This window comes from Chrysochloris asiatica, unplaced genomic scaffold (assembly GCF_000296735.1).
Source record: "Chrysochloris asiatica unplaced genomic scaffold, ChrAsi1.0 scaffold00034, whole genome shotgun sequence".
Classification (NCBI taxonomy): domain Eukaryota; kingdom Metazoa; phylum Chordata; class Mammalia; order Afrosoricida; family Chrysochloridae; genus Chrysochloris; species Chrysochloris asiatica.
Window position 1 is genome coordinate 20,108,666 of NW_006408552.1, and position 25,074 is coordinate 20,133,739.

Here is a 25,074-nt window from a genome sequence, read left to right on the forward strand (position 1 = left end):
ACACACATCTACCACACACACACACCATACACACCCCAGTCCCTCATAGATACACACCTACACACATCTACCACACACACATACCATGCACACCCTAGTCCCTCATATATACACATCTACCACACACACACACACACACACACACACCATGCACACCCCAGTCCCTCATAGAAACACGCCTACACACATCTACCACACACACACCATGCACACCCCAGTCCCTCATAGATACACACCTACACACATCTACCACACACACACACACACACACACACACACACCATGCACACCCCAGTCCCTCATAGATACACGCCAACACACATCTACCACACACACACACCAGGCACATCCCACCCTTTCATGCATACATCAACACACACATCCAACACACACACACCATGCACATACCAGTCCCTCATAGATACACACCAACACACATCTACCACACACACACACCAGGCACACCCCAGTCCCTCATAGATACACACCTACACACACACACCACACACACGCCATGCACACCACAGTCCCTCATAGATACACACCAACACACATCTACCACACACACACACATACACACACACACAATACACACATCTATCATATACACACCATGCATACACAGTCCACACCCTCACACAGATGCAAACCCAACATACACACCTCTATCATACATATACCGTGTACACATACCATGCACACACCATGGACACATTCCCTCACACACACACTATTCATACATATGTCTATCACATACAGACATGCACACACACCACACAGTACGCCCTTCACATGTACACACACACAGGAATTTGCACTTTGCGGAATCTGAGCCCCCTGTGAGCCTTCCTCTTTGCTGACCTCATAACCAAGTGCATGGGCCTTACCAGGAAAACCAAGGCCTCTCTCAATGACCTGGTTATCCCAGTGTAGAAGGGGCCACTTGTGCCCAGCCTGGGAAGCCCATCTTGTGTTGGTATTCAGCCGCTCGGAGCCCACCAAGCTCTATGGCAGGGCAGTCGGAGACACAGTGCAGACAGAGCAGCTTCTGGCCGAGGGGCTGAGATTGCACTCCAGCAGGCTTCATCGCCCGCACTCTGCCCAAGCCTGAGGAGGGAGCAGGCTTGGCAGAAGCCACATGGTGGCCACAAAGGGCCCCTGTCCACTCAGTCAGATCCAGCCCATTCACTCCACATGACACTGTAATAGGTCAATCTGTTTGCCTTTGGGGCTGGAGGAGGGCCCCACAGCACAGAAACACATCAGGTTTGTCAGCAGAACAGCAGCTCCTTGGGCATCCCAGCTGCTGGCTCACTGATCCGTTCTTCTGCGTGCCCCAGAAGGCTCCTCGCTTTGCCCCAACACCAGGGCTGGCGCCTGTTGTTGTTGTCCTGAGAGATCCCATGGGGCAGGATAGAATTGTTCCATAGGGTTTTCTAGGCTGTCATCTTTGCCTTTGAATTATGGTGTTGACTATCCCATGGTCTGACTGTCCCATGGTCTGATTGTCCCATGGTCTGACTGTCCCATGGTCTGACTATCCCATGGACTGCCAGTAGAATGGACTAATCTGTGTTGGAGGAAGTGCAGCCAGAATTCCCTTAGCATCGAGGATGGAGAGACTCGGTCTCATGTGCTGTGGACAGGCTATCAGGAGGGAGCAGCCCCTGGAGAAGGACGTCATGCTTCAATGGGTCAGTGAAGAAAAGGACAGCCCTTAAGGAGATGGAATGACCCAGTGACCGCAATGATGGGCTCAAATTTAGGAAGGATTGTGAGACGGGAGCAGAGCCAGGCAGCATTTTGCTCTGTTGTACGAAGGGGGAAATGGAATTGAAATATAACGAAATTTTTCCACCAAGTTTTAGAAACCCCTTCATATATAGGGTATCTAGGAGTCAGAACTGACTCGACGGCACCTAACAACAACACCCTTTATGACACCAGTTCACCAGGTCTGTCTTCCACAAGAAGCTTTAGGTACACCCCACCAGGGCTCCTGGGAACATTCCTACTCCCCCAGCAAAACCGGTTCAAAGTGCTTGAAGGCTGTCCCCGTCTCCAGACCCTCCCTTCTGCCCACTTCACCCAGTTCAGCCCTGACCTCCTGACCCATCCACCAGGCTACGATCTGGCCATTGATAGACTACATTCTCAGTCCTGAAGACGTATGTTCAAGTGTCTGCACGGACAGACCGGGTCAGGCTCCCTGCATCAGGACACCTCCCGCCACCAAAGGACCAGATTAGACCTCCTTCCAGGTCCGAGCCTGTTTTCTCTAAAGCACCGACCACAATGGCCCGAGAGTGGCCACGGGGCTGTAAAGTTGGAATTCTGGCTCTAGCGAGGTCAGGCCTCACAGGGCTCCGTGGTCCCATAAGCATATAATAAAACCCAAACCCACTGCCTTCAAGAATATCCTGACTTACAGCGACCCTATAAGACAGAGTAAGGAGCTCTGGTAGCGTAGTGGTTATAAATCAGGCTGCAAACCGCAAGATCAGCAGTTCAAAACTACCAGCTGCTCCGCGGGAGAAAGATGAGGCTTTCTGCTCCCATAAAGATTTACAGCCTCAGAAACCCTGTTCAGGGTCAGTATGGGTCAGAACCGACTCCACGGCACATAACAACAACAACAAATAAGACAGCGTAGAACTGTCCTGTAGGGTTTCTGAGGCTGTAAATCTTTATGGAAGTAAACAACCACACCTTTTTACCCTCTGAGTGGCTGGTATGTTCGAACCACCGACTTTTGGGTTAGCATTCAGGTATTTAACCACGGTGCCACCAGGGATCCTCCAAGTTTATAATGTTGGTTGTCGTTAGTACTATTGGGTCGGTTCCAACCCATAGCGACCCTGTATAGGGTTTCCAAGGAGCAACTGATGGTGTGAACCAATGACCTTGTGGGTAGCAGTCCAGTGCTTATTCTAAAACACCCCACCAACTCAGAAATTCCAATAGGAGAACACAACTTCCCTCATGCAACAATGGATCTCAGGTCTCTTGTATGCAAAACAACAGTGGCATGGCTAGGGTGTTAGCACCCAGTGGGTAACCCATAGCATCACCCCCAACCATGGACCTGCTTCCGAACCAGACCACACCGAATCCTCAGTCACTTTGTTATCAATTCTAATCGTACAGTTGTATGTGCTGGAGTTGAAAATTGCTTAAATGTGATATTTCTTATATTATAAGAATACTAACAACAAAATTATTTTGTAAAATTTTTCTACATTGAATTTCAACAGTATTAGTTGCCACATCATGGGTAATGGAATAGAAGTCTTTTTTGTTTCCTCTTTTTCTTTTCCTTTAATTACTACTTCATTCTCAAAAAAAAAGTTACTGATATAGGTCCACAAATACTAAAATGCCAGAAAATTTGGCAAACCCAGTGGCTATAAAAAACACCAACCACACCAAAAACAACAGTGCATGCATACTCCTAGCGCCTCCAGATGAAACCACGTGATTGGAAGCATTTCTGCAATTAGGTTATAATGACGGCTCTGACGTGAGCATTATCAGAGGTCAGAGTAAATGAGCACACAGAGTGTTAACCTTGTAAGTGGAGATTACAAAAACCACTTTGGTTGTTCACAACTAACTCCAGGGATATCTTTATAAAAGAGAATGCATTTCTGCTAAAACACCTGGTGGGGTCTACACTCCCCTAGTGTTATCACTGCAAAAAGACCATGCTGCCAGACATACAAGGGTACATATTCAACCTATTACACATATGCTTGTTGGTCACAATAAACACCTATGTCACTGACTTATGTATGCACTATTCTATCTAAAAAGTTTGCTATGTAACAGTGTGTACTTAGACTTGTCGGCAGCAGCATCTAGTCTTGTGCATTGTGAGTCTCTTGAGTGTGGTGGCATTATTTCTCCTTTAAGTTTTCTTTTGAAAATGTTACCAAGAAGTGCACCATGGCTCCCAAACACAGCAAAACCGGTGCTAGGGATAACAGCAGCAAGAGGCAAAGGAGAAGCATTGATTTGGAAGTGAAACAAAAGGCTATTAAACAACCTGGAGGTGGACAATCAGTGAATGAATACCACTTACTGCTCACAATTTAAGCAGGTCACACTCAACAACCATGACTATACTCAAAAATAAACAGAGAATAAGTCTCAAGGCTTTAAAACGATGGGCTCTGCTGAAGTTACAAGGCTAATGAAGGGATCTGGACCACACATGGAGAATTTGCTAACGGCCGTGAATCCTCTCAGCACCTTAATGATCACTGTGAAGGCATGAGGTTTACACAAGATGCTGAAAGAAAAAGCAGGACCGAACTACAATATGATGTTCGCACAACGTCCTAATCACATAATGCTCTGTTTCATAGGACATATAGTGGATGTTAAGCGACACATAACTGCATATTCATAGGAGAGAAAGATGAGACTGTCTGCTCCCGTGAAGAATTAGAGCCTCAGAAACCCCATGCAGGGTCACTATGAGTTGAAACCAACTTGACGGCACTTGATAACAACAACCACCATACATAGATATGCACACACATACGTGTGTACACACATGCTTCTCTTCTTTTTGAGGGGAAGCAGAGCAGTGGGCACTGGGAAACACTACATGTCCCAGAGTAAACATAAAGGAGCACTAGCTCCACAGAAGTTGCAGAAACGAGGCCACAGAGGGTACACACAGACTCTAGGAAACGGGAGCAGTGGACTGGGCCCCCTGCCTTGCTCACCTTAAACCCAGCTTGGCCGGAAGCACAAAGCGAGCTGAATATTTAAGGTCTTATAACCCTGGCTGGGGCCTGGAGGGATTGGCTACGTGGTCAGGAACAGGGAGTTGGGGTGCCTCCTCTGAGCCACGCCTGCCAGCAGCTCCGGAGTGGCTGAGGGGCCTGGCACCCAAATCAGGAACCCTGGGCTCATGCCCACATGGCATTCTCTGGCTCACTGTTGACATCCATGCTGTTTGAGCCCCAATTCCCTCCTCTGGGAAGGAGATTTGATCATGGATATAATACTCACCCCGGGGCAGTTTGAAAGGTCAAGTGCCCTGTGGCTTCACAGATGTGCAAGGTGCCCACTGCTGTCACTGGCCAGAGCCAGGTGGTAAAATGAAAGCAAGCTTGGTGAGAGGAGGGATGGGCTCTTTGAGGGGACGGAGGAGAAAGGAATATGCCATGGGGAGCTCAGGCACTGTCAGCTCGGAAGACGCTGCCCAGCAATGGAACCAGCTGAGATATGCAGGCAAAGGTGAGTTTAACAGCCTGGAGAGCAGCACCAGATGGTAGGTGGCCATCTGACATATTAAGGAAAATGTCATTAAAGGGCCCAGATAGGACAGGGCATCAGGGGGCTGGCTGCTGTAAGCTCCCCTAGGATGTAACATCTACAGACTGAGGTCTCCCTGGGCCCCAGGCCATCTGCCCCACATCACAGACATGGGCACAGACAAGCACTGTCCAACTTTGGTCATAATCACTGATGGCCACAGTCTATGCTACAATCCCAAATTCACTTCTAGGCATGCATGCATGGATGGATAGATAAATAGATGGATTGATGATGGATGATAGGTAGGTAGTAGAGAGATGATAGATGGGTAGGTAGATTGATAGGTAAGTAGATAGGTAGATAGATGATAGATAATGGATGGATAGATGATGGATGGTATATGGATGGATGGTGGATGGATGGATGGATTGGATGGATTGGATGGATGGATGGATGGATGGATGGATGGATGGATGGATAGATGATGGATGGATGATGGATGGGTAGCTGGATGGATAGATAGATGATGGGTGGATGGATGGAGAGATGACAGGTGGATGGATGGTTGGATAGATAGATAGGTAATTAGATGTAAGTGTTTGAGTCAACTCTGACTTACAGATACTCTTACAACAGAACAAAGTGTTGCCTTTTCCTGTCTCACCCTCATGATTGCTGTCATGTTTGAGTCCATTGTTGGGGTCACTGTTCTGATCATCTCACAGAGGGTCTTCATACCCTTGCTGTCCCTCTGCATCACCAAACACAATTTCTTTCTCCAGCAATTGATCCCTCCTGATGATGTGTCCTGACGGCACAGTGGGTTGCAAATTGGACCACTAACTGAAATGTCGGTAGTTGGAACCCACCAGCTGCTACATGGGAGAAGGATGTGGCCATCTGCTCCTGTAAAGATTTACAGCCTTGAAACCCCATGGAGCAGTTACATGATGTCCTATAGGGCTGCTGAGTTGGCAATGACTCAATGGCAGTATGATTGGATTTTTTGGTTTGATAATGTTTCCAACGCAAACACGTCAGATAACATTCTGTTGTAATGTGTAAGATTTTCATTGGCTAGTGTTTAGAAGTAGGTTTCCAGGCCTTTGTTTCCTCTTAGTCTGGAATCTACACTGAAACCTGTCCATCGTGGGTGACTCTGCGGCTAACTGAAATACCAGTGGAACAGCAACATATAAGCCACACAGTTCAACAGGCTGATAGACAGGCAGTGGCCTAGGCACATACCCACCCATCCATCCACCATACACCCCAACCTACTGCACCCCCCAAAAATGACTGTTTCTGTCCACTGAAAGTACACAAATGTCCACATGGTTTTATTCTTAATAGCTTCAAACTGAAAACACTCTTAATGCCCATCAGCTGGGTAGGAGTGAGACTATCAGAACTACAACTATCCCCAACACACAGCTAAAGCTCAGGTACAATATGGAGCAAAAGGAGTATTGGATTCCATTTACATCAAACACAAGAACAATAGAAGGAAAGCAGGTGAAGCTGTCCTTGGGAGGGAGGAAAGAGAGGTCCCACCTGGAAGGGTAGGAGGAGGGGGTCTCTGGGGACTTGTTAGGCGTATTACTTGATTTCCTGCTGGTTATGTGTAGGTGTTCCATTTGTGAACATTCAATAAAATTTATGCATATTTCTATATGAATATTATAACTCAATAAAAGTGTAAATTCTTAAAAGGCAAGGGAAGGAAAGAGAGATGGGATGTTATTACAAGTGCTGGTAAAATCTAAATTTTATTGAATTCTGCCAGGGTTTAGGATATCTTGTCTAATCCAGTGTCTCATTTACGTTTCTTGAAAGAGACCCCAAGAGGGGCAGTGAATTGATTAACAGTGAAGATGAAAACCAGCCACCATCTTTATCAACCTAGGCATTGAAATTAAAAGCTGATAAACATAGGAGTCCTGGGGTGGTGCTGTGGGATAATGCACTGGACCGCAAGGTCAGTTTGAACCACAAAGTCAACAGTTCAAACTCACCAGCCGCTCCTTGGAAATCCTATATAGGATCGCTATGAGTCAGAACTAATTTGACAACACTTACCAACAATAAACATAGATATGATCTTCTTTGTGCATGTGTACATAGGTGTAGAATTCAATTATTATGCTATTCTCTTATAATCCTTTTTATTGTTGTAAAGTGGGTATTTCTGATTTTAATTATTTACAGCTTCTGTTTCCCTTCCTCCCTCCATTGGTCAATCTACTAAAGGTTTGTTAATTTGTTCTTTTCAAGGAATCCACTCTTGGTTTTATTGACTATCTCTAATGCTTTTCTGTTCTCTATTTCATTTATCTCTGTTGTAATCTGGTATGGCACTATAGGATCAGCACTGGACTCTGGACAACAAGGTTGGCAATTCAAATCCACCAGTTGCTCCTTGGAAACCCTATACAGGGTCGCTATGAGTTGGAATTGACTCAACAGTACCTAACCAAACAACACCTAACTGGATCTCAAACCACAAGTTTGGCAGTGCAAACCCACTAGCCGCTCTTTGGAAACCCTATACAGAGTCGCTGTGAGTCGGAACTAACTCATTGGCACTTAATTACAACAAAACCAGCTTTGGGTCTAGTTTGCTTGTCTTTTTCTAGCTCCTCAAGGTGTGAAGTTAGCTGATTTGAGATCTTTGTACCTTTTTATGTACCAAAGTTTGTTTCACTTCTTTAGTGTAGACATTTACAACTACAAATTTCCCTCTGATATATACATTCACTGCAACCCATGAGTTTTGGTATGCTGTCTTGGTGCTTTCATTTCCCTTGGTCTCAAACTATTTCCCAGTTTTCCTTGTAACTTTTCCTTTGACCCATTGGCTGTTGTACAGTGTATTGTTTGTTTTGCACTTATTTGTACACGTCCCAGGTTTTCTTCTGTTATTGACATAGCTTTATTATATTGTGGTCAGAGGTATTTTGCATGACTTCAATCCTTTTAAATTTATTCAGACGTGTTTTGCGGCCTAACATGTGTTCTATTCTGGAGAATTATCCATGTGCACTGGTGATTAATATATGGTCTACTGTGTGGTTGAGTGTTGTGTATATGTATGTATGCATCTGTGTTTGTATGCAGGTGTGTATATGTATGCATGTACATGTATATATACCTGCGTATATGTATGTGTATGTATGTATGTGTATATGTATGTGGGTGTATATATGTGTATGTGTGTATATATGTATGTGTGTGCATGTATGTGTATGTATGTATATGTGTGTGTGTATGTGTATATGTGCGCATGCATGTGTGCATGTATGTATAAGTATCAGATCCTGGTGTGGTGCTCTGGGTTAATGCACTGGACTGCAAAATCAGTTGAAACACAAAGTTGGCAGTTCAAGCTCATCAGCTATTCCTCAGAAACCCTATACAGGGTCACTATTGGTTGGAACCCACTCAACAGCACTTAACAACAACAACAATCTATGTGTTTGGTTCAGTTAGTTTATAGAGTTGCACAATTCCTCTATTGATGGGCTGTGCATGATTAAAAGGGACACATTGAAATAGGGCTGTTACTATAGAACTGCCTATTTCTCCCTTCAATTCTGTAGTGTTGGCTTCATGCATTTTTGAGCTCTATTGTTAGACCCGTATCTTTATAATTGTTATGTTGTCCGGAAACATTAACCCTTTGACCAATATACAACATCTCTTGTAACAGTTTTTAAATGTAAAGTCTATTTTGTCTGATATGAGTGTAGCCACACCAGTTTATTTCCAGTTAGCATTTGCATAGAGTTTTTTTCCCCATTCTTTCCCTTTCAACCTATTCGTGTCTCTAGATCTAAAGCAATAAGGAAGGTCTTCCGTATGTCATCTTGCTAGTGGTTTTCTGTGTATCTTATACCATCACATCCAGCATTTCCTCCATTACTAACTTCTTCTGTGTTTAGTAAACTTTTTGTAGTGAGCCATTTCCATTCCTTTCTCATTTCCTTCTATGTGTATTTTATCAGTGCTTTCTGTGTGATTACCATGGAGATTACATTTAACGTGCAAAATTTATAAAACTCTAATTTGAACGAATAGCTACTTAACTTCAACAACGTACAAAACCTGTGCCCCCTACAGCTCTGGCTCTCCCGTTTTGTTGTCAGAACCACATCTTCATACATCAGGGACTGCTTTCCAGATTTCTGACGAAGTTGGTTCTGACCACTTCCGTTTGCTTTTCTGTGTTCCTAAGGGGGTGCGTGAGCTTGGAGCTGCCCGGTCTGCCATCTTGCTCTGTGCACCCTATTTTTATAACTGTGATTCAACTCCTCTATGCGTTTGGATCAGGCGGAATGCAGCTTCGCTTAGGATTGTTTCCACAATCAGCCCAGCATCCAGGAAACCCCTTCTCAAATTTCCTACCACAGCTACCAACTCTCAGGATTACAGGTGTTGGTTATACCAGGCTTGAAATGACCCATTTCACACTTTTTGAACCTGACCTGAAGTTTTCTTTTGTTTTTCTCCCTTTCTGTTCTTGCAGGCAGGAGCCAAATCTACAGAGCTGCAGTACTGCCGAGTCCCAACGGGTGTTGTTCTTGAGGCGGCTTTCTCCTCCATCCTTAGTGAAGGCTGTACCTTTTCTTTCTCTAACTCCTTTAAGAACATTTTAAATCCAAAACCATGCACAAGCAGACAAGGAGTTTTAGCTCTCGGTATCCACTTAACAATTTGGCTCAAATGCTGAGGAGGCTCAAACAGCTTTGGTTACACTAGAGACCTTTAAAAACCAGAGGGATAACATATATCTGTCAGCAGTGAAGAAGCCAAAGGCCAAAGTGCTTCTGTCCCTGAGGAGTGTTGGTCTGCTCGGTCTCTAGATGCTTACAGTTACCAGGTTCGATAATAAACACCTCTCAAGTGCACCAAATATGTGTCTTCTCTCTAATGCTTGGAGATGAAGACTTAAACACTAAGAGAGGACAGAACCATAGACCACCTGCCTGGAGCTCCCGCCAAACCTATCACTCATCTTAATTAAACTTATCCAAACCCACTGCCACCAAGTCCATTCCAACTCATAGCGACCCTACTGGATAGAAGAGAACTGCTCTTTCGCGTTTCTTAGCCTCTACACCCTTACGGGAACACACCGCCTCATCATTCTCCTGTGGAGCGGCTGGTGTGTTCAAACTGCTCGTCTGTGGTTAGCAGCCTAATGTGTAGCCCCATGTGCCACCAGGATTCCTTTCACCACCATTGTTGTTGTGCATGGGTCATGAAGATGGTGTAGGACCGATGAGCAGCACTTCACTCTGTTATGTGGGGTTCACCACAAGCCACGGCCAACATGATGGCAACTAACACCAACAAGCCACCACTCACCTGCCAGTTTGTTGTACTGTGGTACTTGCGTATTGCTATGATTCTGGAAGTTATGCCACTGGTATGTTAAATACCAGTAGGGTCACCCATGCCAAACAGGATTCAGTGGCGCTTCTAGACTAAGACAGACTAGGAAGAAGGAGAGGCAGACCACTTCTGAATAGTTAACCACTGAAAACCTTATGAATGAATAGCAGTGTAACATTGTCACATATAATGCTGGAAGATGAGCCTCTCAGGTTGGAAGGCACTCTGAGGAAGAGGTGCCTCCTCAGACTAGAGTTGACTGTAACAATGCGATGGGCCACAACTCAAAATGAGAAGAAACAATTGCAAACATTCATTAATAATCAAAACAGAGAATGTACAAAGTATAAATCTAGGAAAATTGGAAGTCATCAAAAATGAAATGGAACACATAAAGATGGATATCATAAGTATCAGAGAGCTGAAATGGATTGGTATTGGTCATTTTGAATTGGATAGTCATATGGTTTACTATACCAAGACTGACAAATGGAAGAGGAATGACATCATATTCATTGTCAACAGGCGCATCTCAAGATCTATGTTGAAGTACAATGCTGTCTGTGATAAGATAATATCCACAGGCCTACAAGGAAGACCAGTTAATACCACTATCGTTCAAATTTATGTATCAGACACTAAAGCCAGTGATGATGAAATTGATAACTACTGGTGAATGGAATCTGAGCAAAGTGGAAGGATCAGTAGTTGGAAAATATGATCTTAATGATAGAAATGACGTTGGGAATTCTGCAAAGCCAGTGACTTATTCATTGCAAATACTTTTTGAACAACATAAAAGGTGACTGGCCATACATGTGGAGCACACAGGAATCAAATTGACCTCATATATGGAAAGAGATGATGGAGAATTTCAATATCATCAATCAAAATGAAGCCAGGGGCTGACTGTGGAACAGACCATCAATTGCTGAAGAAATTTAAAGCAAGTTCAAGAGAGCCAAAATATATATATCCCACCTGAATTCATCCCATCTGAATTTAGAGACCATTTCAACAACAAATGTGATGCATTACATGCTAATGACTGAAAACAAGAATAGCTTAGGGATGACATCAAGAACATTATATACGAAGAGAGCAAAAGACAATTTAAAATATAAGAAAGACAGAAAAGACCAAAATGGATGTCAGAAGAGGCTCTGAAACTTGCTCTTGAGCATAGAGAAACTAAAGCAAGTTGGAAAGAAACAATGATGTAAAAGAGTTGAACAGAATATTTCACAGGGCAAATTGAGAAGACAAACTAAAGTCTTTTAGTGAAATGTGCAAAGATCTGTAGTTAGAAAACCAAAAGGAAAGAACACACTCAGCATTTCCCAAGCTGAAAGGAGTGAAAAAATAATTCAAGCCTTGACTTGCAATATTGAAGAACTGTATGGGCAATATTTTGTAAGATACAGAAAGCATCAAAAGAAGGTAGAAGGTATGCACACAGTTAGTGTACCAAAAAAAAAGGAAGAACAATGTTCAACCATTTTAAGAGGTAGCTTATGATAAAGAGCCAGTGATACTCAAGAATGAAGTCCATGCTTCAAGGCTCCAGGAACTGACGGAATACAATTTGAAATCTTCCAACAAACTGATGCAGCACTGGAAGTGCTCTCTGGTCTATACCAAGAAACTTGGAAGAGAGTCACCTGGCCAACCAATTGGAAAAGATCTATATTTGTGGCCATTCCAAAGAATGGTGACCCAATGGAATGCAGAAATAATCAAATAATATCATTAATATCACGTGCAAGTAAAATTTTGCTGATGATAATTTTAAAATGGCTGCAACAGTACATCGACAGGTAACTGCCAGAAATTTAAGCCAGGTGCAAAAGTGGATGTGGAACTAGGAATATCATTGCTGATATCAGATGGCTCTTGACTAAAAGCAGAGAATACCAGAAAGATATTTATTTGTACTTTATTGATTCTGTAAAGGCATTCAACTGTGTAGAGCCTACCAAACTATGGATAACATTGTAAAGAATGTGTATTCCAGAACCCATTCTTAATTGTGTTCATTCAAAACCTGTACATAGACCAAGAAGAGGCAGTTGTTCAAACAGAACAAGGGATACTGAATGGTTTAAAATCAGGAAAGGTGGGCACCAGGGTTATATCCTTCCACCATACTTATTTAATCTGTATGCTGAATATATAATCCAGAAGCAGACTAATACGAAGAGAAATGTGGCATCAGGATTGAAGGGAGAGTCATTACCAACCTGCGATAGGCAGATGACACGACCTTACTTGCTGGAAACAAAGAGGATTTAAAATACTTATTGATGAAGATCAAACACCACAGCCTTCAGTATGGATTGCACCTCAATTTAAAGGAAATAAAAATCCTTACAACTGGATCAATATATAACATCATGATAAATGGAGAAAAAAGTGAAGTTGTCAAAGACTTCAATTTGCTTGGATTCACAATCAATACTCATGGAAGCAGCAGTCAGGAAATCAAATGATGTATTGTGTTAGGCAAATCTGCTGCACAAGACCTCTTTGAAGTGTTCAAGAGCAAAGATGTCAGTTTGAGGAGTAAGGTGTGCCTGGCCCAAGCCATGGTATTTTCCAGTGCCTCATATGCATATGAGGATCGGACAACAAATAAGGAATAATGGATGCATTTGAATTATGGTGTTGGTGAAGAATATTGAAAGTACCATGGACTGCCAGAAGAACAAACTAATCTGTGTTTGGAAGAAGTACATCCAGGATGCTCTTTAGAAGCCAAGATGGAGAGATTTAGTCTCTCGTTTACTTTGTACATGTTACCAGGAGGGACCAGTTCCTAGATAAGGGCATCATGCTTGGTAGAGTGAAGGGTCAGTGAAAAAGAAGACCCTCAAGAGATAGGTTGACACAGCGGCAGCAACAATGATCTCAAACACAATAATTGTGAAGATTGTGCAGGACTGGGCAGTGTTTTATCCCGTTGTGCATGAAGTCACTGAGTCTGAACTGACTTGAAGGGACCTAACAACAATAGAGGCTACTTCCCAGGGACCAGGGACAAGGTGAGCTGAAGCTTTTGCTCTGTGCCTATCCACCTCTCTACCTTTGTTCTCCAACTCCACCACCCCAGCCCATGCCCATGCCCACAGGGTTTACTTCTAAGTATCACTTAACTCCACCTCATTCCCGTCATTCTCATCCTGGTTCATCTCTTACCTGACATCTGTCCTTCTCATAGGTCTCCCCATTCTGACAAATCAGCATGAGTATACTGTCTAAGAAAGCTATCTGGTGCTCCATGGGGGGGAAAAAAAATCCATATTTCAAATGCCCTTTGGGAGCCACCCCATAAGCTCAATTGGCCTTCTTTTCCCCTGTTCTCACTCTATCCAGGATGTCGAATGGAAACCCACAAGGACAGCTGTGTTCTATATTCACTTTCCGATGGGATGACCCCTAGTCATGTGCAGTCAATGGAGCAGCAGAGGACTGAAGTTTTCATCTGAATCCATTTAATCAATTTCCACTGAAATAGCCATACGTGCCTAGCAGTTGTACTGGGCAATATCATGATTATCCCATGTGGAACCTTCCAGTTCCAGAACAAGCCTCCTCTGTGTTTTCAGGGTCTTTGCACATTCTGTTCCCTTGGCCTACAATGATCTGACCTCCCCCTGACCAGTTCACACTCATCCTGAGGTCTTCCCTAGTGGTCACTTCTGAGAAAGTGTTGGCAGCCCACCAGGAACAACTCTACCTGTTACACTCTCTCCTAACCCAGCTCTGATCCTATTAGGAGTTTGACATCTGGCTCTCACACCTATTTCCTGCTCCTTTGGCCATTGCATGTGCATATACTGAGCACCAACTGTGAGGCAGGCCCTGCTTTTCCAGGGCTGCTGTGCAGGAAAAGACAAGCTTTGCAGCAAGAAAGCACTATGTGAGGATGTTAGGGAACACATAGGCAACTCTCAAGTCGAGAGGTCAGGGAAAACTGTGGCTTCTCTGTATTCCTGAGTGTCTGAGGAAAAGCACTGTGGGTTTGGGCCATCCACAGGTATGTCCAGAAGCAGGTTGAAATCTGGGCATATCTCCCCAGAGATACCCTGGCCCTAACTCCACCTCTACTTGGCTAGTCCTCTCCAGTTTCTTTTAACATTCATTTGAGAAACTTTGCATCCAATACAGTTTAGAACTGGAAGGGGCCCCAAGAGATGTCTTCATGTAACAGGTAAGCTGGGGCCCAGAGAGGGGCAGGAATTTGCTGTGTTCCCTCTGTGGGCTCTTTGGGTAGACCAGGATTTCAAATTTCAGTCAGCCCCTGTTCTGCAAACATTGTGAAGCCCACACCTCACCTGCTTCATTACTTGAAATATATTTTTTCAATGTTAAAAACTAATACGACACCAAAAGAACCACAAGTAACAGCAACAATCAAGAAATAAACCCGACGTTCTCAAAATTAATGTTCAAATGACACAACTAAAACAGTGAAAAGACAACGGCAGAATGGGAGAGGATTTTTGCAATTCATATATCTGATAAAGGGACTTGAGTCTAGAATATACAAAAAACCCAGGACAACTCAATAAAAAGATAAACAATCCAATTTAAAAGTGGACAAAAGACTTGGGTATAAAAAATATGTACAAAGAGCCAATAATCACATGAAAAGATTCTCAGAATCCTTAACCATTAAGGAAATGCAAATCAGAAGCACAAGGAGCCACACGACTTCACACCCACTGCTCTTGTGTTAGGTGCTAGCCAGTCTAGAAGATTTGGAGTCACGGTGGCCCCATGTGACAGAGTAGAACTGTCTCAAAGGGTTTTCTAGGCAGTCATCTTGATGTGAGCAGATTGCCAGGGCCTTCTAGCACCATTTACAAAAAAGAGAGAGAGAGAGACTAGCAAAGTGGTAGAGCAATGGGAACTCTCATACACTGCTGGTGGGAATGTAATATGGTGCAGCCACTGTGGGGAAACAGTTCCTCAAATGGTTAAACATAAAGTCTCTGTGGTGGTGTTGTTAAGTCGGTTAAGTCTAGTTGGTTCCGACTCATAGGAACCCTGTATAGGGTTTCCAAGGAGTGGCTGGTGAGTTTGAACCTTACAGTCCAGTGTTTTACCAACAATTCCATTCCTAGGTATTCACTCAAAAGCAGCATAAACCCAAGTTCAAATAAAAGTCTGTCCATCAGTGTTCATTGCCACTCTATTCACAACTGTCAGATGATAGAAGCAACCCAAGTGTCCATCCACTGATGAATGGATACACACCACGTAACCCATCTGTACAACACACAGAGAAATGAGTCTGACACACACTAGCACACAGATGAACTTTGAAAGCACGGTGTTAAGTGAGAGAAGCCAGGCACAGCAGGACAGATATTATATGTTCTCACATACATGGAATGCCAGGGTAGACACATTCATAGAGCCAGAAAGTAGATTCGTGGGTGCCAGCAGCTGAGGGCCAGAGTGGGCGGAGGACTTGAGGGATGAAACTAAGGGGCACAGGTTTCTTTCTAGAGTGATGAAAGTGTTCTAAAATTGACTGTAACAATGCCCATACCTACCTGTGAGTATATGAAAGACCACTCTAAATCATACATTCTAAATGAGTGACTTGTATAGTATGTGAATTTTATGTAGATAAAGCTGTTCTAAAAACAAAACAACTAAAATACTGTAATCTGATCATCAAGCCTATCCAGGAACTGTTGGGCTTAATGCATCACTTCCATATGTTTTTCAGTGCTTTTTAAAAATACATGACCATTAACATTTTGAACTGCCTCTTTCTCACACACACATGCACACATGCATGATTCACAGGAACAGCCCTGGCCTGCCCTGCCTCCCTCAGAACCACTCTTAGACACTATATCCATCTGTATCCTCTAAGATCGTGAGAGAAAAACAATGTAATCGATTCACACCCTTCTCCTGGCCACTCACAACAGTATTACAGACACAATCCCCTCCTAAGGAGAACTATGAATCATGGGCTTTGACTTTTCAATGTGCTAGTTACGGACCACAGTATAGCCTTGCATGCTTACCCCAAGGCTGTTGACTGCAGAACCACAATTAATGGAGACTCAGGGCCTTTGAGATACTTTCTTTCACAGATTTTCCAGGCTTTCCTTCCAGGGCATGACTGGGTGAGGTCAAACCCCTACCCTTTCCATTAGTTATTGTCATTGTGGTTGAATGCCACCCAGTTGGTTCTGGTAGGTTTGAACCACCAACCTTGCAGTTAGCAGTCTGGCATTTATCCTACAGTGCAACACCAGGACTTCAAGTGCAACCTGCTTTTGGCACCCAGGGACCGTTCCTAATAAAGCCACTTTAGCGGATGCTGGGAGGCTGAGGTCTGCCCTGGAAAAGACCTGAGGGGCAGAGAGCAGAGACTCCAGCTGGAAATAGGAGTTTCTCGAGTGTTGTGTGAACTGTGAATTGTGCCCTCACAAAAAGCAGTGTGGAAATCCTGATGCCAAATGTGCTTGGAAACAGCTGTTTCCTTTTGTTATGTTAGGGAGGGTACATTCATTAGGAGTAGGGTGAGTCCTAAACCTAACCCCTTCTGAAACCCCCAAACCCACTGACTCATAGCGATCCTGGATAAGGTTTCTGAAGCTGTAAATCTTTACCAGAGCAGAAAGTCTCATATTTCTCCCATAGATCAGCTGGTGGATTTCAACTGCCGACCTGTGGCTAACAGTCCAGTGCTTATCCTAAGCAGAAGAGAAATGGACACACACTCAGGAGAAGGGCAGACAACATATGAGGGGCCATCTACAAGCTAACAAATGGCCAGGGCTACCAGAAGCTGAAAGAGACAGAGAATCCGCCCCTCGAGTCTTCAGCAGAAGGGTGGCCCCAGGACACCCTGGATTCAGACTCAGTCTCCAGAAACTAGAGACAGTAAATATTTATGTTCTTTAAAGCCCCAGAGCACTAAGACACTGGGAAGCCCATGCTCGCTTATCCCACTCCACCCAGACATACAGACCCCGTCCCCTCTAGCCCACCTCCCTGAAATTGTCCCTCATGAGACCGAGGGTTGTGTGAACACCCAGCTGTACACTTCCTGAGCCAAAGAGACACCATCTTCCGGGTGAATTTTGAAGATTAGGAATCAGGACTGCATTCCCTAGTGGTCATGACTTGATGAGCCACAAGAAAGGACCTATACTCTGCAGTTTGCCACAGTTCCTACCCAGCCCAACAGCCTCACTCATAGGACTGGAATGGCCTCATACAACAAATGCTCTAAGCACAGAGCCATCATTCTTGCTGGTGCAGAAACAGCTTTGTCTGGGACTAACAACAGATTGGGGTACAACCTTGAACCACTTGGTAAACCCAAGTCACAAACCACAACCACACATGTTGTCATTCCTGTGATGGTCTGGCATTCAAATAGTCTTACCCCATCATTCCCACAAATGTTCACGTGCCTCAACACTTATTCCAGTAATATAGTTTCTATTTCAGTAATATGGTTACCATGTGGACTAAACAAAGGCCGGGACTCAAATTCAGGCTCTGTCTAATTTCTTTAAGTTTTATTGGGACACACCATTCACTTACACACTGCCTATGGCTACTTTCGGGCCAAGATGTTAGAGCTGAAGAGTTGAAACAGGGACCCAGCATTGTGCAGACCCTAGAAGACCTACTGCCAGCCCTTCACAGAGAAGGTGGGGTGGTGGGTGGAAATGCGCTTCATTTATACAAGCATTCTGGGGATCCAGAATTTCTCTGAAATATGAATATTCTTGAGGTAAGAATACTCCACCAGCAGGTTCTTAGTTACAGTAAGGGGTGAGGTCAGAGGGGAGGAGAGGTACCAGCTTGGCCACCATCATGAAAAACAGTCCAAAGCTCCATCACTCTGTACCCCAAAACTCTTCCTGCCCACAAACACCCAGTGACACCCTTCCACCCCCACCCGGAAACCACCGACACTCACTTCATGGGCTTGAACAGCGCCTGCCCGTAATTCTGGAACATCATGATGAGCTTGAGCTGCGTACCCCCCGACTTCATAGCTGCAAGAGGGAGAGAGAAACAGAGTCATTCACTGCCTTCAGGGGAGGTGGGCCAGCCCAACGAGGACAGACCGGGACCTGAGAGGTTTGGGTCCCCTGCTGCAATGCCCTTCCCTATTGACATGGCCCCTCCTGGTGTTCAGAGTCTCTTCAAAACTCTGAACCCAACAGAAGGGATCAGATTCTAGAGGGGTGGCCACCAGCAGCCCCTCACTGCCCTGTGCACATGCACATATTCACCGCTCACACACATGTGCATGTGTATGTGCAACATACATGCACTTCACATGAACACATGCACACACTCACCACACATAAACTCAATATTCACACACAAGTGCACACATACATAGAATTCATATGTGCCGCTCATGCATCCCCATACTTGCACACGTAGGTTGTTCACATGTGCGAGCATACACACACAACATACCACCCATGCATACACATTGACATGTGCACATGTACACACATCACTCATACAGATCCATGCACACACATGCATCATGCACATGCGTGTATATGCACTATATGTTCATATAGAGGCACATACATACAAGTGTACTCACACATGTATGCACTACTCATTAACATGCATACATACCTGCACAACCTATCACACACAGACACAGACACATACACACATATACACACATGCACACACCCATCACTCATACACACAAGCACAACCCATCACTCATGTACTGTGCACACATATGCACACACTGCTCATGCACACCACACACACCACACACATGTGCATATCATGTATACATATGTAGCCATGCATGCATGCACACATGCCAAACACCACCAACACACATGCTTGCACACGTGTATATCGCACACGTGTATGTCTGCACACATATACTTACACAATGCACACATTATTCATGAACATACATACACATATGCATGCAGACACACGGGCACACATAAACACACACCTTATATACACATGGACATACACACATACATTTACACACATGTGCATGTAAATACACCACACACACATGCTCACCTGTGCACACACACAGATGCACAGACACATGCCTTCCTTCCCCCAATGCTGGCCCAGTCTAAATGACAGCAGGACTTCCAGAAGGTCTCTCTGAGGAGACCCCAGATCCTCTTAGGTTGGAGGTGCCTTCCATGTGGGAGAGAGGAATCTAGGTTCAATTTCCGGGCAATGCACCTCATATGCGTACATCCACTCCCTGTCTGTCACTGGAGACGGTGTGTCGCTGTGATGCTGAACAAGTTTCAGCGATGTTTCCAGACTAGCACGGACTAGGATGAAAGGCCCAGTTATCTACTTCCAGAAGCCAGCCAACAAGAACCCTGTGGTTCTCAGCAGTCCAGTCTGAAAAGGGCTGTGGTGATGGTGTGTGGCCAGGCAGGGTTCTGTTATGCTGCACACAGAGTCATCATAGCTACAGCTAACTCAACAACAGCTAACATCCCAATAACAATTCCCCATGGCAGAGAACTCTGCAGCTCCCCAATCCAGACAACAGAACTGTTTATCGCATAGTACACACCTGTGTAAATAGACTGTACTGTTAACCCAAACCAAACCCTCTGTCATTAATCAATTCTGACTCATAGCGACCCCTGAGGACAGAGCAGAGCTGCCCACGGGGTTTCCAAGGCCATCCTCTTTACTGGAGCAGATTGCCTCAACTTTCTCCCGTGGAGTGGCTGACAGTTTCTAACTGCTGATCTTTCCGTGAGTGTCAAGTTGTTGTTCAGTGCTGTGGAGTTAGTTCTGACTCCTAACAATTCAGTATAGGGTTTCCAAGGAGCAGCTGGTGGGTTTGAACCACCAACCTTATGGTTAGCAGTCCAGTGCACATCCTACAGCACCACACCAGAACTTCAGTTAGTTGTGAGTGCTTAATCCCTGCACCACCATGGATCCTTAATGGACCATGCCCAAACCCAACCACTGTTGTCAAATTGATCCCGACTCATAGTGACCCTGTAGACACAAGAGAACTGACCCCCAGGGTCTCGGAGGATGTCATCTTTATGGAAGCAGAGTGACACATCTTTCTCCCTTGGGGTGGTTGGTGGATTTGAACTGATGACCTTTCAAGTCAGCAGCCGAGTGCTTTAATTACTGAACAACCAACATTAACAGCAGATTATAAAACATGTATCTTCCATGGGCCTTTTCTTATTAAGGACCTGTGTCCACAAGAGCAGGATTGTGATCCCGGCGCAGCCCCAAGCCTCCGCAGTGCTTCGTCAAGAGTAGAATTGTTGGTGATTTCAGCTTCCTAATTTCTCCTTATCTGCACTGCCTGAAATTCTATAATGTGCATTTATCATATTTTCAATAGTATGAAAACAGAAATGATTGTGAAAAATCGTTGGCTCATTGAAGGCCTATTGAATGTCCCCATTTGCATGTAATAATCAGGGTCCCTGGATTAATTGTTCCTTCCAGAGCTTGTAATCCTGACTTTTTTAAATAGCAAAATATTATGCAAATCTGGTCAGTCTAATCATTCTTGTTCTGGAAGCAACTCCCGTCTGGGCTGCTGTCTCCTGACACCGAGTCTCCTCTGTCACCAGCCACCAGCTCTCCCCACAGAGCAAATGCACAATTAGCATGGAAGGTTGTTAAAGCTCCCAGCAACTCACAATGCCAGGGAACCTGCCTCATGATGACTGTACTGAGCACCAGCTGCCTCCCAGCCTAGTCCCACCATAGATGTACTATGGTGAGATGTAGTAGATACTGAGGGCTCCTCTTTAAGGTTACACATGGCCTCACTCAAGGAGATGAAATGTGTGGCTAACTGCCTCCATGCATAAAGACCTGCCTTTGCCATGAGACCAGAAGAAGTGGGTGATTAAAATGTTGAACATTTTAATCAAAGATTCCATGGAAGAATTCTGATCAAAAGGTAGACAATGCAGAACAGAATTTCTTCAAACTCTCATGGACTCTAGACCTTCTGGAGTCATGGAGAATGGATGAACCCTTGAAACTACTGCCCTGAAATCATTTTTAAAGCATAAATGCTTAAGGTGATCAGTAGGCCCATTGGATTAGCGGCCCCCTCAAAACCCTCTGCCCACACTTTGCAGAAATGGGCTTGGAGACGCAGTCAAGATCTGGGCCATAGGAGCCAGAGCCAGAGCACAAACTCAGTCTCAGAGAGCTGGATAGAACTTGGCAGTTCCTTTGGAGTGAGACCCAGGTCCTGGCCCATTGCTGGGAGTGAATGGTCATGGAGCAGAAATGAATGAAGAGGAGGGGCCCAGGATGGAGAGCCAGCATGGATACCTAAATGAGGGAGTAGCACCTATACTGGGTTAAAGTGTCTAGTTCGTCACCTAGGACCAGCTTCCTGAGCCTCCTGTCTGACAGCTCTCTCAGCCTCCTTCCTCCACCCATTCTCGATCCTTCTATCCACTCCCACCTGCTGCCTCACCTACACACACACCACTAAAGACTCCACGCCTCTGTGCACACTCTTCCCTTCCACCCACCTCCTGCCCACAGCTCTGGGTGAGCCTCCCATAGGCTCCCTCACAACATCACAGTCCAAAGCGTGAGAAGATGGTGCTGGGCCCCATACTCCCTTCCCAGGACACAGCACACTTACAGGAGTGTTTGTCCATAGGCACACTCCAAGGCCTCCAGGACAGCTGAGGGTTCTCAGGAATACTGAGTTGTGACATAAGAGAAGGGGAAAAAACCCAAACTCCCGCCATCGGGTCCATTCTGACTCATTGTTTTGAAGTGCCTTCAAGTTGGTTCTGACTCATTGCGACCTGGTGTAGGATTTCAATGGGTTTGAACCACCGACCTTGCGGTTCAAACTGACTTTATGGTCCAGGGCTTACCCTACAGTGCCACATCAGGACTTCCTATACAGGGTTTCTGAGATGGTAAATCTTCATGGGAGCAGACAACTTCATCTTTCCCCTGCAAAGCGACTGGTGGGTTTGAACCACGAACCTTTCAGTTAGCAGTCCAGTGCTTAGCCTATAGAAGAACCATATAGTTATTGAAATAGGAATGGCTTTAAGCCAGTCTTGCTCTGTGTGTGGGTAAGTTCAGGGGTGGCTTAAGTACCCCCTGGAAGCTATTAGAAGAGGGGGCCTGCTGACACAAAGTCCAGGGAAGCCCAGTAGGAAAAAGGGGGTGCATCATACCCCCTGAGGGGGGCCCTGAGCTCCCCCATCAATAGCTGTGCAAACACAGGGCTTGGCTCTGGGGTTGCCAGGGCAAGACAAGTGCGGAGCCCTGGAATCACCAAGGACAGTTGTCACTCTGCCCTACGTGGCTGGCCTACCTGTTTCTAGAGAACCCCAACCTATGCTCCCATGTGCCGCCTCCTGACTCACAAAGACAGAATGAATGCCTTTACCACCACTCGTCTGTCTGTCCAGCTGAAGCACTGTGGTGGCTTGCGTGTTGCTGTGATGCTGGAAACAATGTCCCTGGAATTTAAAATACTAGGAGGGTCACCCATGGTGGATAAGTTTCAGCAGAGCTTCCAGACTAAAAGAGACTAGGAAGAAGAAGCTGGAAATCTACTTCTAAAAGTCAAGCCAATGAAGACGCTCTGCAGTGAGGGAAAAACTGGATGGATTAAGGGTAGGATCACACAGACGATTGTTATCATTACTGTCAATCAGTTGTTCCTCTGTAAAAAGTTGAACTGGAAATAGCTGTGCGATATGAGACCTGTTTACAATGATGAGAAACAATTAAAGAGAAGCTGCTGAGGCTGCTACGTACAACCAAACACCTCCCGGGATCTGGTTCCTTGATTTGGATGTTGAAGGTCATGGTCTCATGGCTTAATATCACGTTTAGTGTCTCTGTTCTACCTCCGAGTTTGTTGCGTAGTGTCTTGTCTTACATCAGAGCTGTCTCTATTCGCCTGGTGTAACAGAGGAACGAGAGTCAGAAACAGAAGGCTGTGGACTCTGGGGCCCTAGAGTAATAGCGTCCTTTCTCACAAGGTCAGAACTGCATGGCATCTGGCTACCAAGACTGAACATTCTGATCATAAAACTCTATAGAAGAATCTTAATCAAAATGAGGAAAATACAGACCAGACCCTCTAAGTCTCATAGACTTTCTGGAGCTATGTAAGGTGGGTGAACCCCTGAAACGATTGCCTTGCAATAATTTTTAAACCTTAAATAAAAAATATCTCCTCGTATGGCAATGTAGGATAGGCACTGGACTGCTAGCTGCAAGGTTGGCAGTTCAAACCCACTAATCACTCCTTGGAAACCCTATGCAGGGTCACTATGAGTCATGACTGACTCCATGACGCTTAACAACAAAAGCCATCTTAAAAAGTCAAATAATGTATTAGCTTAACTAGCCCAAAAATGTCTGCCTTGAGTATTATTCTTTTTAATTTGGGATCAAATTGACAAAAGCAACTTGAGAGAACAGCTAGGAACCTCAGGGGCCAGTGAGTTTATGTTAATGAGGGAGGAACAACTCAAAATCAGAGGTGAAAATGGCTGCCTAATTTGAAGAATGTAATCAGTATGATTAAACTGTGCGTGCAGAAACTATTGCATTAGTATATGCTGTGCTATGTATATTCTCAACAGCAACAAAAAAAATTAGGAAAAAGAAACAGAAACAGAAAAAACCCACTGGCAACAGGCAGACAAAACCAGGTGACTGGAAGCAACTTGTAAATGGGTAATAATGACATGAGATCATTCAAAGTTTCAAAAAGTAAATTAGTAAATATACTGATAGATGTGAACTGGACTTACGGAAAATACTGTTGTTGTATAACTTCAAGGGGATTTTTATTTTAAAAAATAACAAATTTATGTTGAAACACTTTGCAAGAAAAACAAAAAATTATCAACCAATGAAAACCTTATGGATCACACCAGAACACTGAACAGTATAATGGTGCTGGGAGATGAGCCCCTAGGCTGGAAGGCACTGCAAATGTACAGTGGACTCAAGCAGGACCGGGCGTTGTGTTGCACATGGGGTGGCCGTGAGTTGGTGCTGACTCAAAGACAAGTATTGGCAATAGTATCCGGTAGGCGGTCATTGTGGGGTCCCTGACACAGATACGCCCAGCCTCAGTCACCCCATCACCGCCACTGAGTTGAGTCCAACTTGTAAAACAGGACCCCAGGAGGGCTCAGGCCACCTTCTCCTCCCCAGCCCACCCCAGGCACCCTCCTTCCCTGGTGTTTCAGACCCTAGGAGCCCAGACACAGAACTTCTCACACATATAGGGAGGGTCAACATGGCTCTCCATCGGGAGTATGCCTGTGGGTTGAACTGTGCCCTACAAAGGGATGCTGTCGGTTCGGTTCCAGACCAGTGCAATAAAGCAAAGACCGCAATCAA

At 44.8% G+C, this 25,074-nt stretch overlaps 1 protein-coding gene across 1 annotated transcript in view; it reads right to left on the bottom strand.

Annotated features, from left to right (window-relative positions):
• The window catches only part of FAM20C (family with sequence similarity 20, member C), a 74,760-nt gene that overhangs the window by 42,615 nt on the left and 7,071 nt on the right, over nucleotides 1–25,074 (bottom strand). The window contains exon 3 of the mRNA XM_006859889.1: nucleotides 18,629–18,707. Coding sequence (XP_006859951.1) covers nucleotides 18,629–18,707 — 79 coding nt within the window. The remainder of the gene's footprint in view (nucleotides 1–18,628; nucleotides 18,708–25,074) is intronic.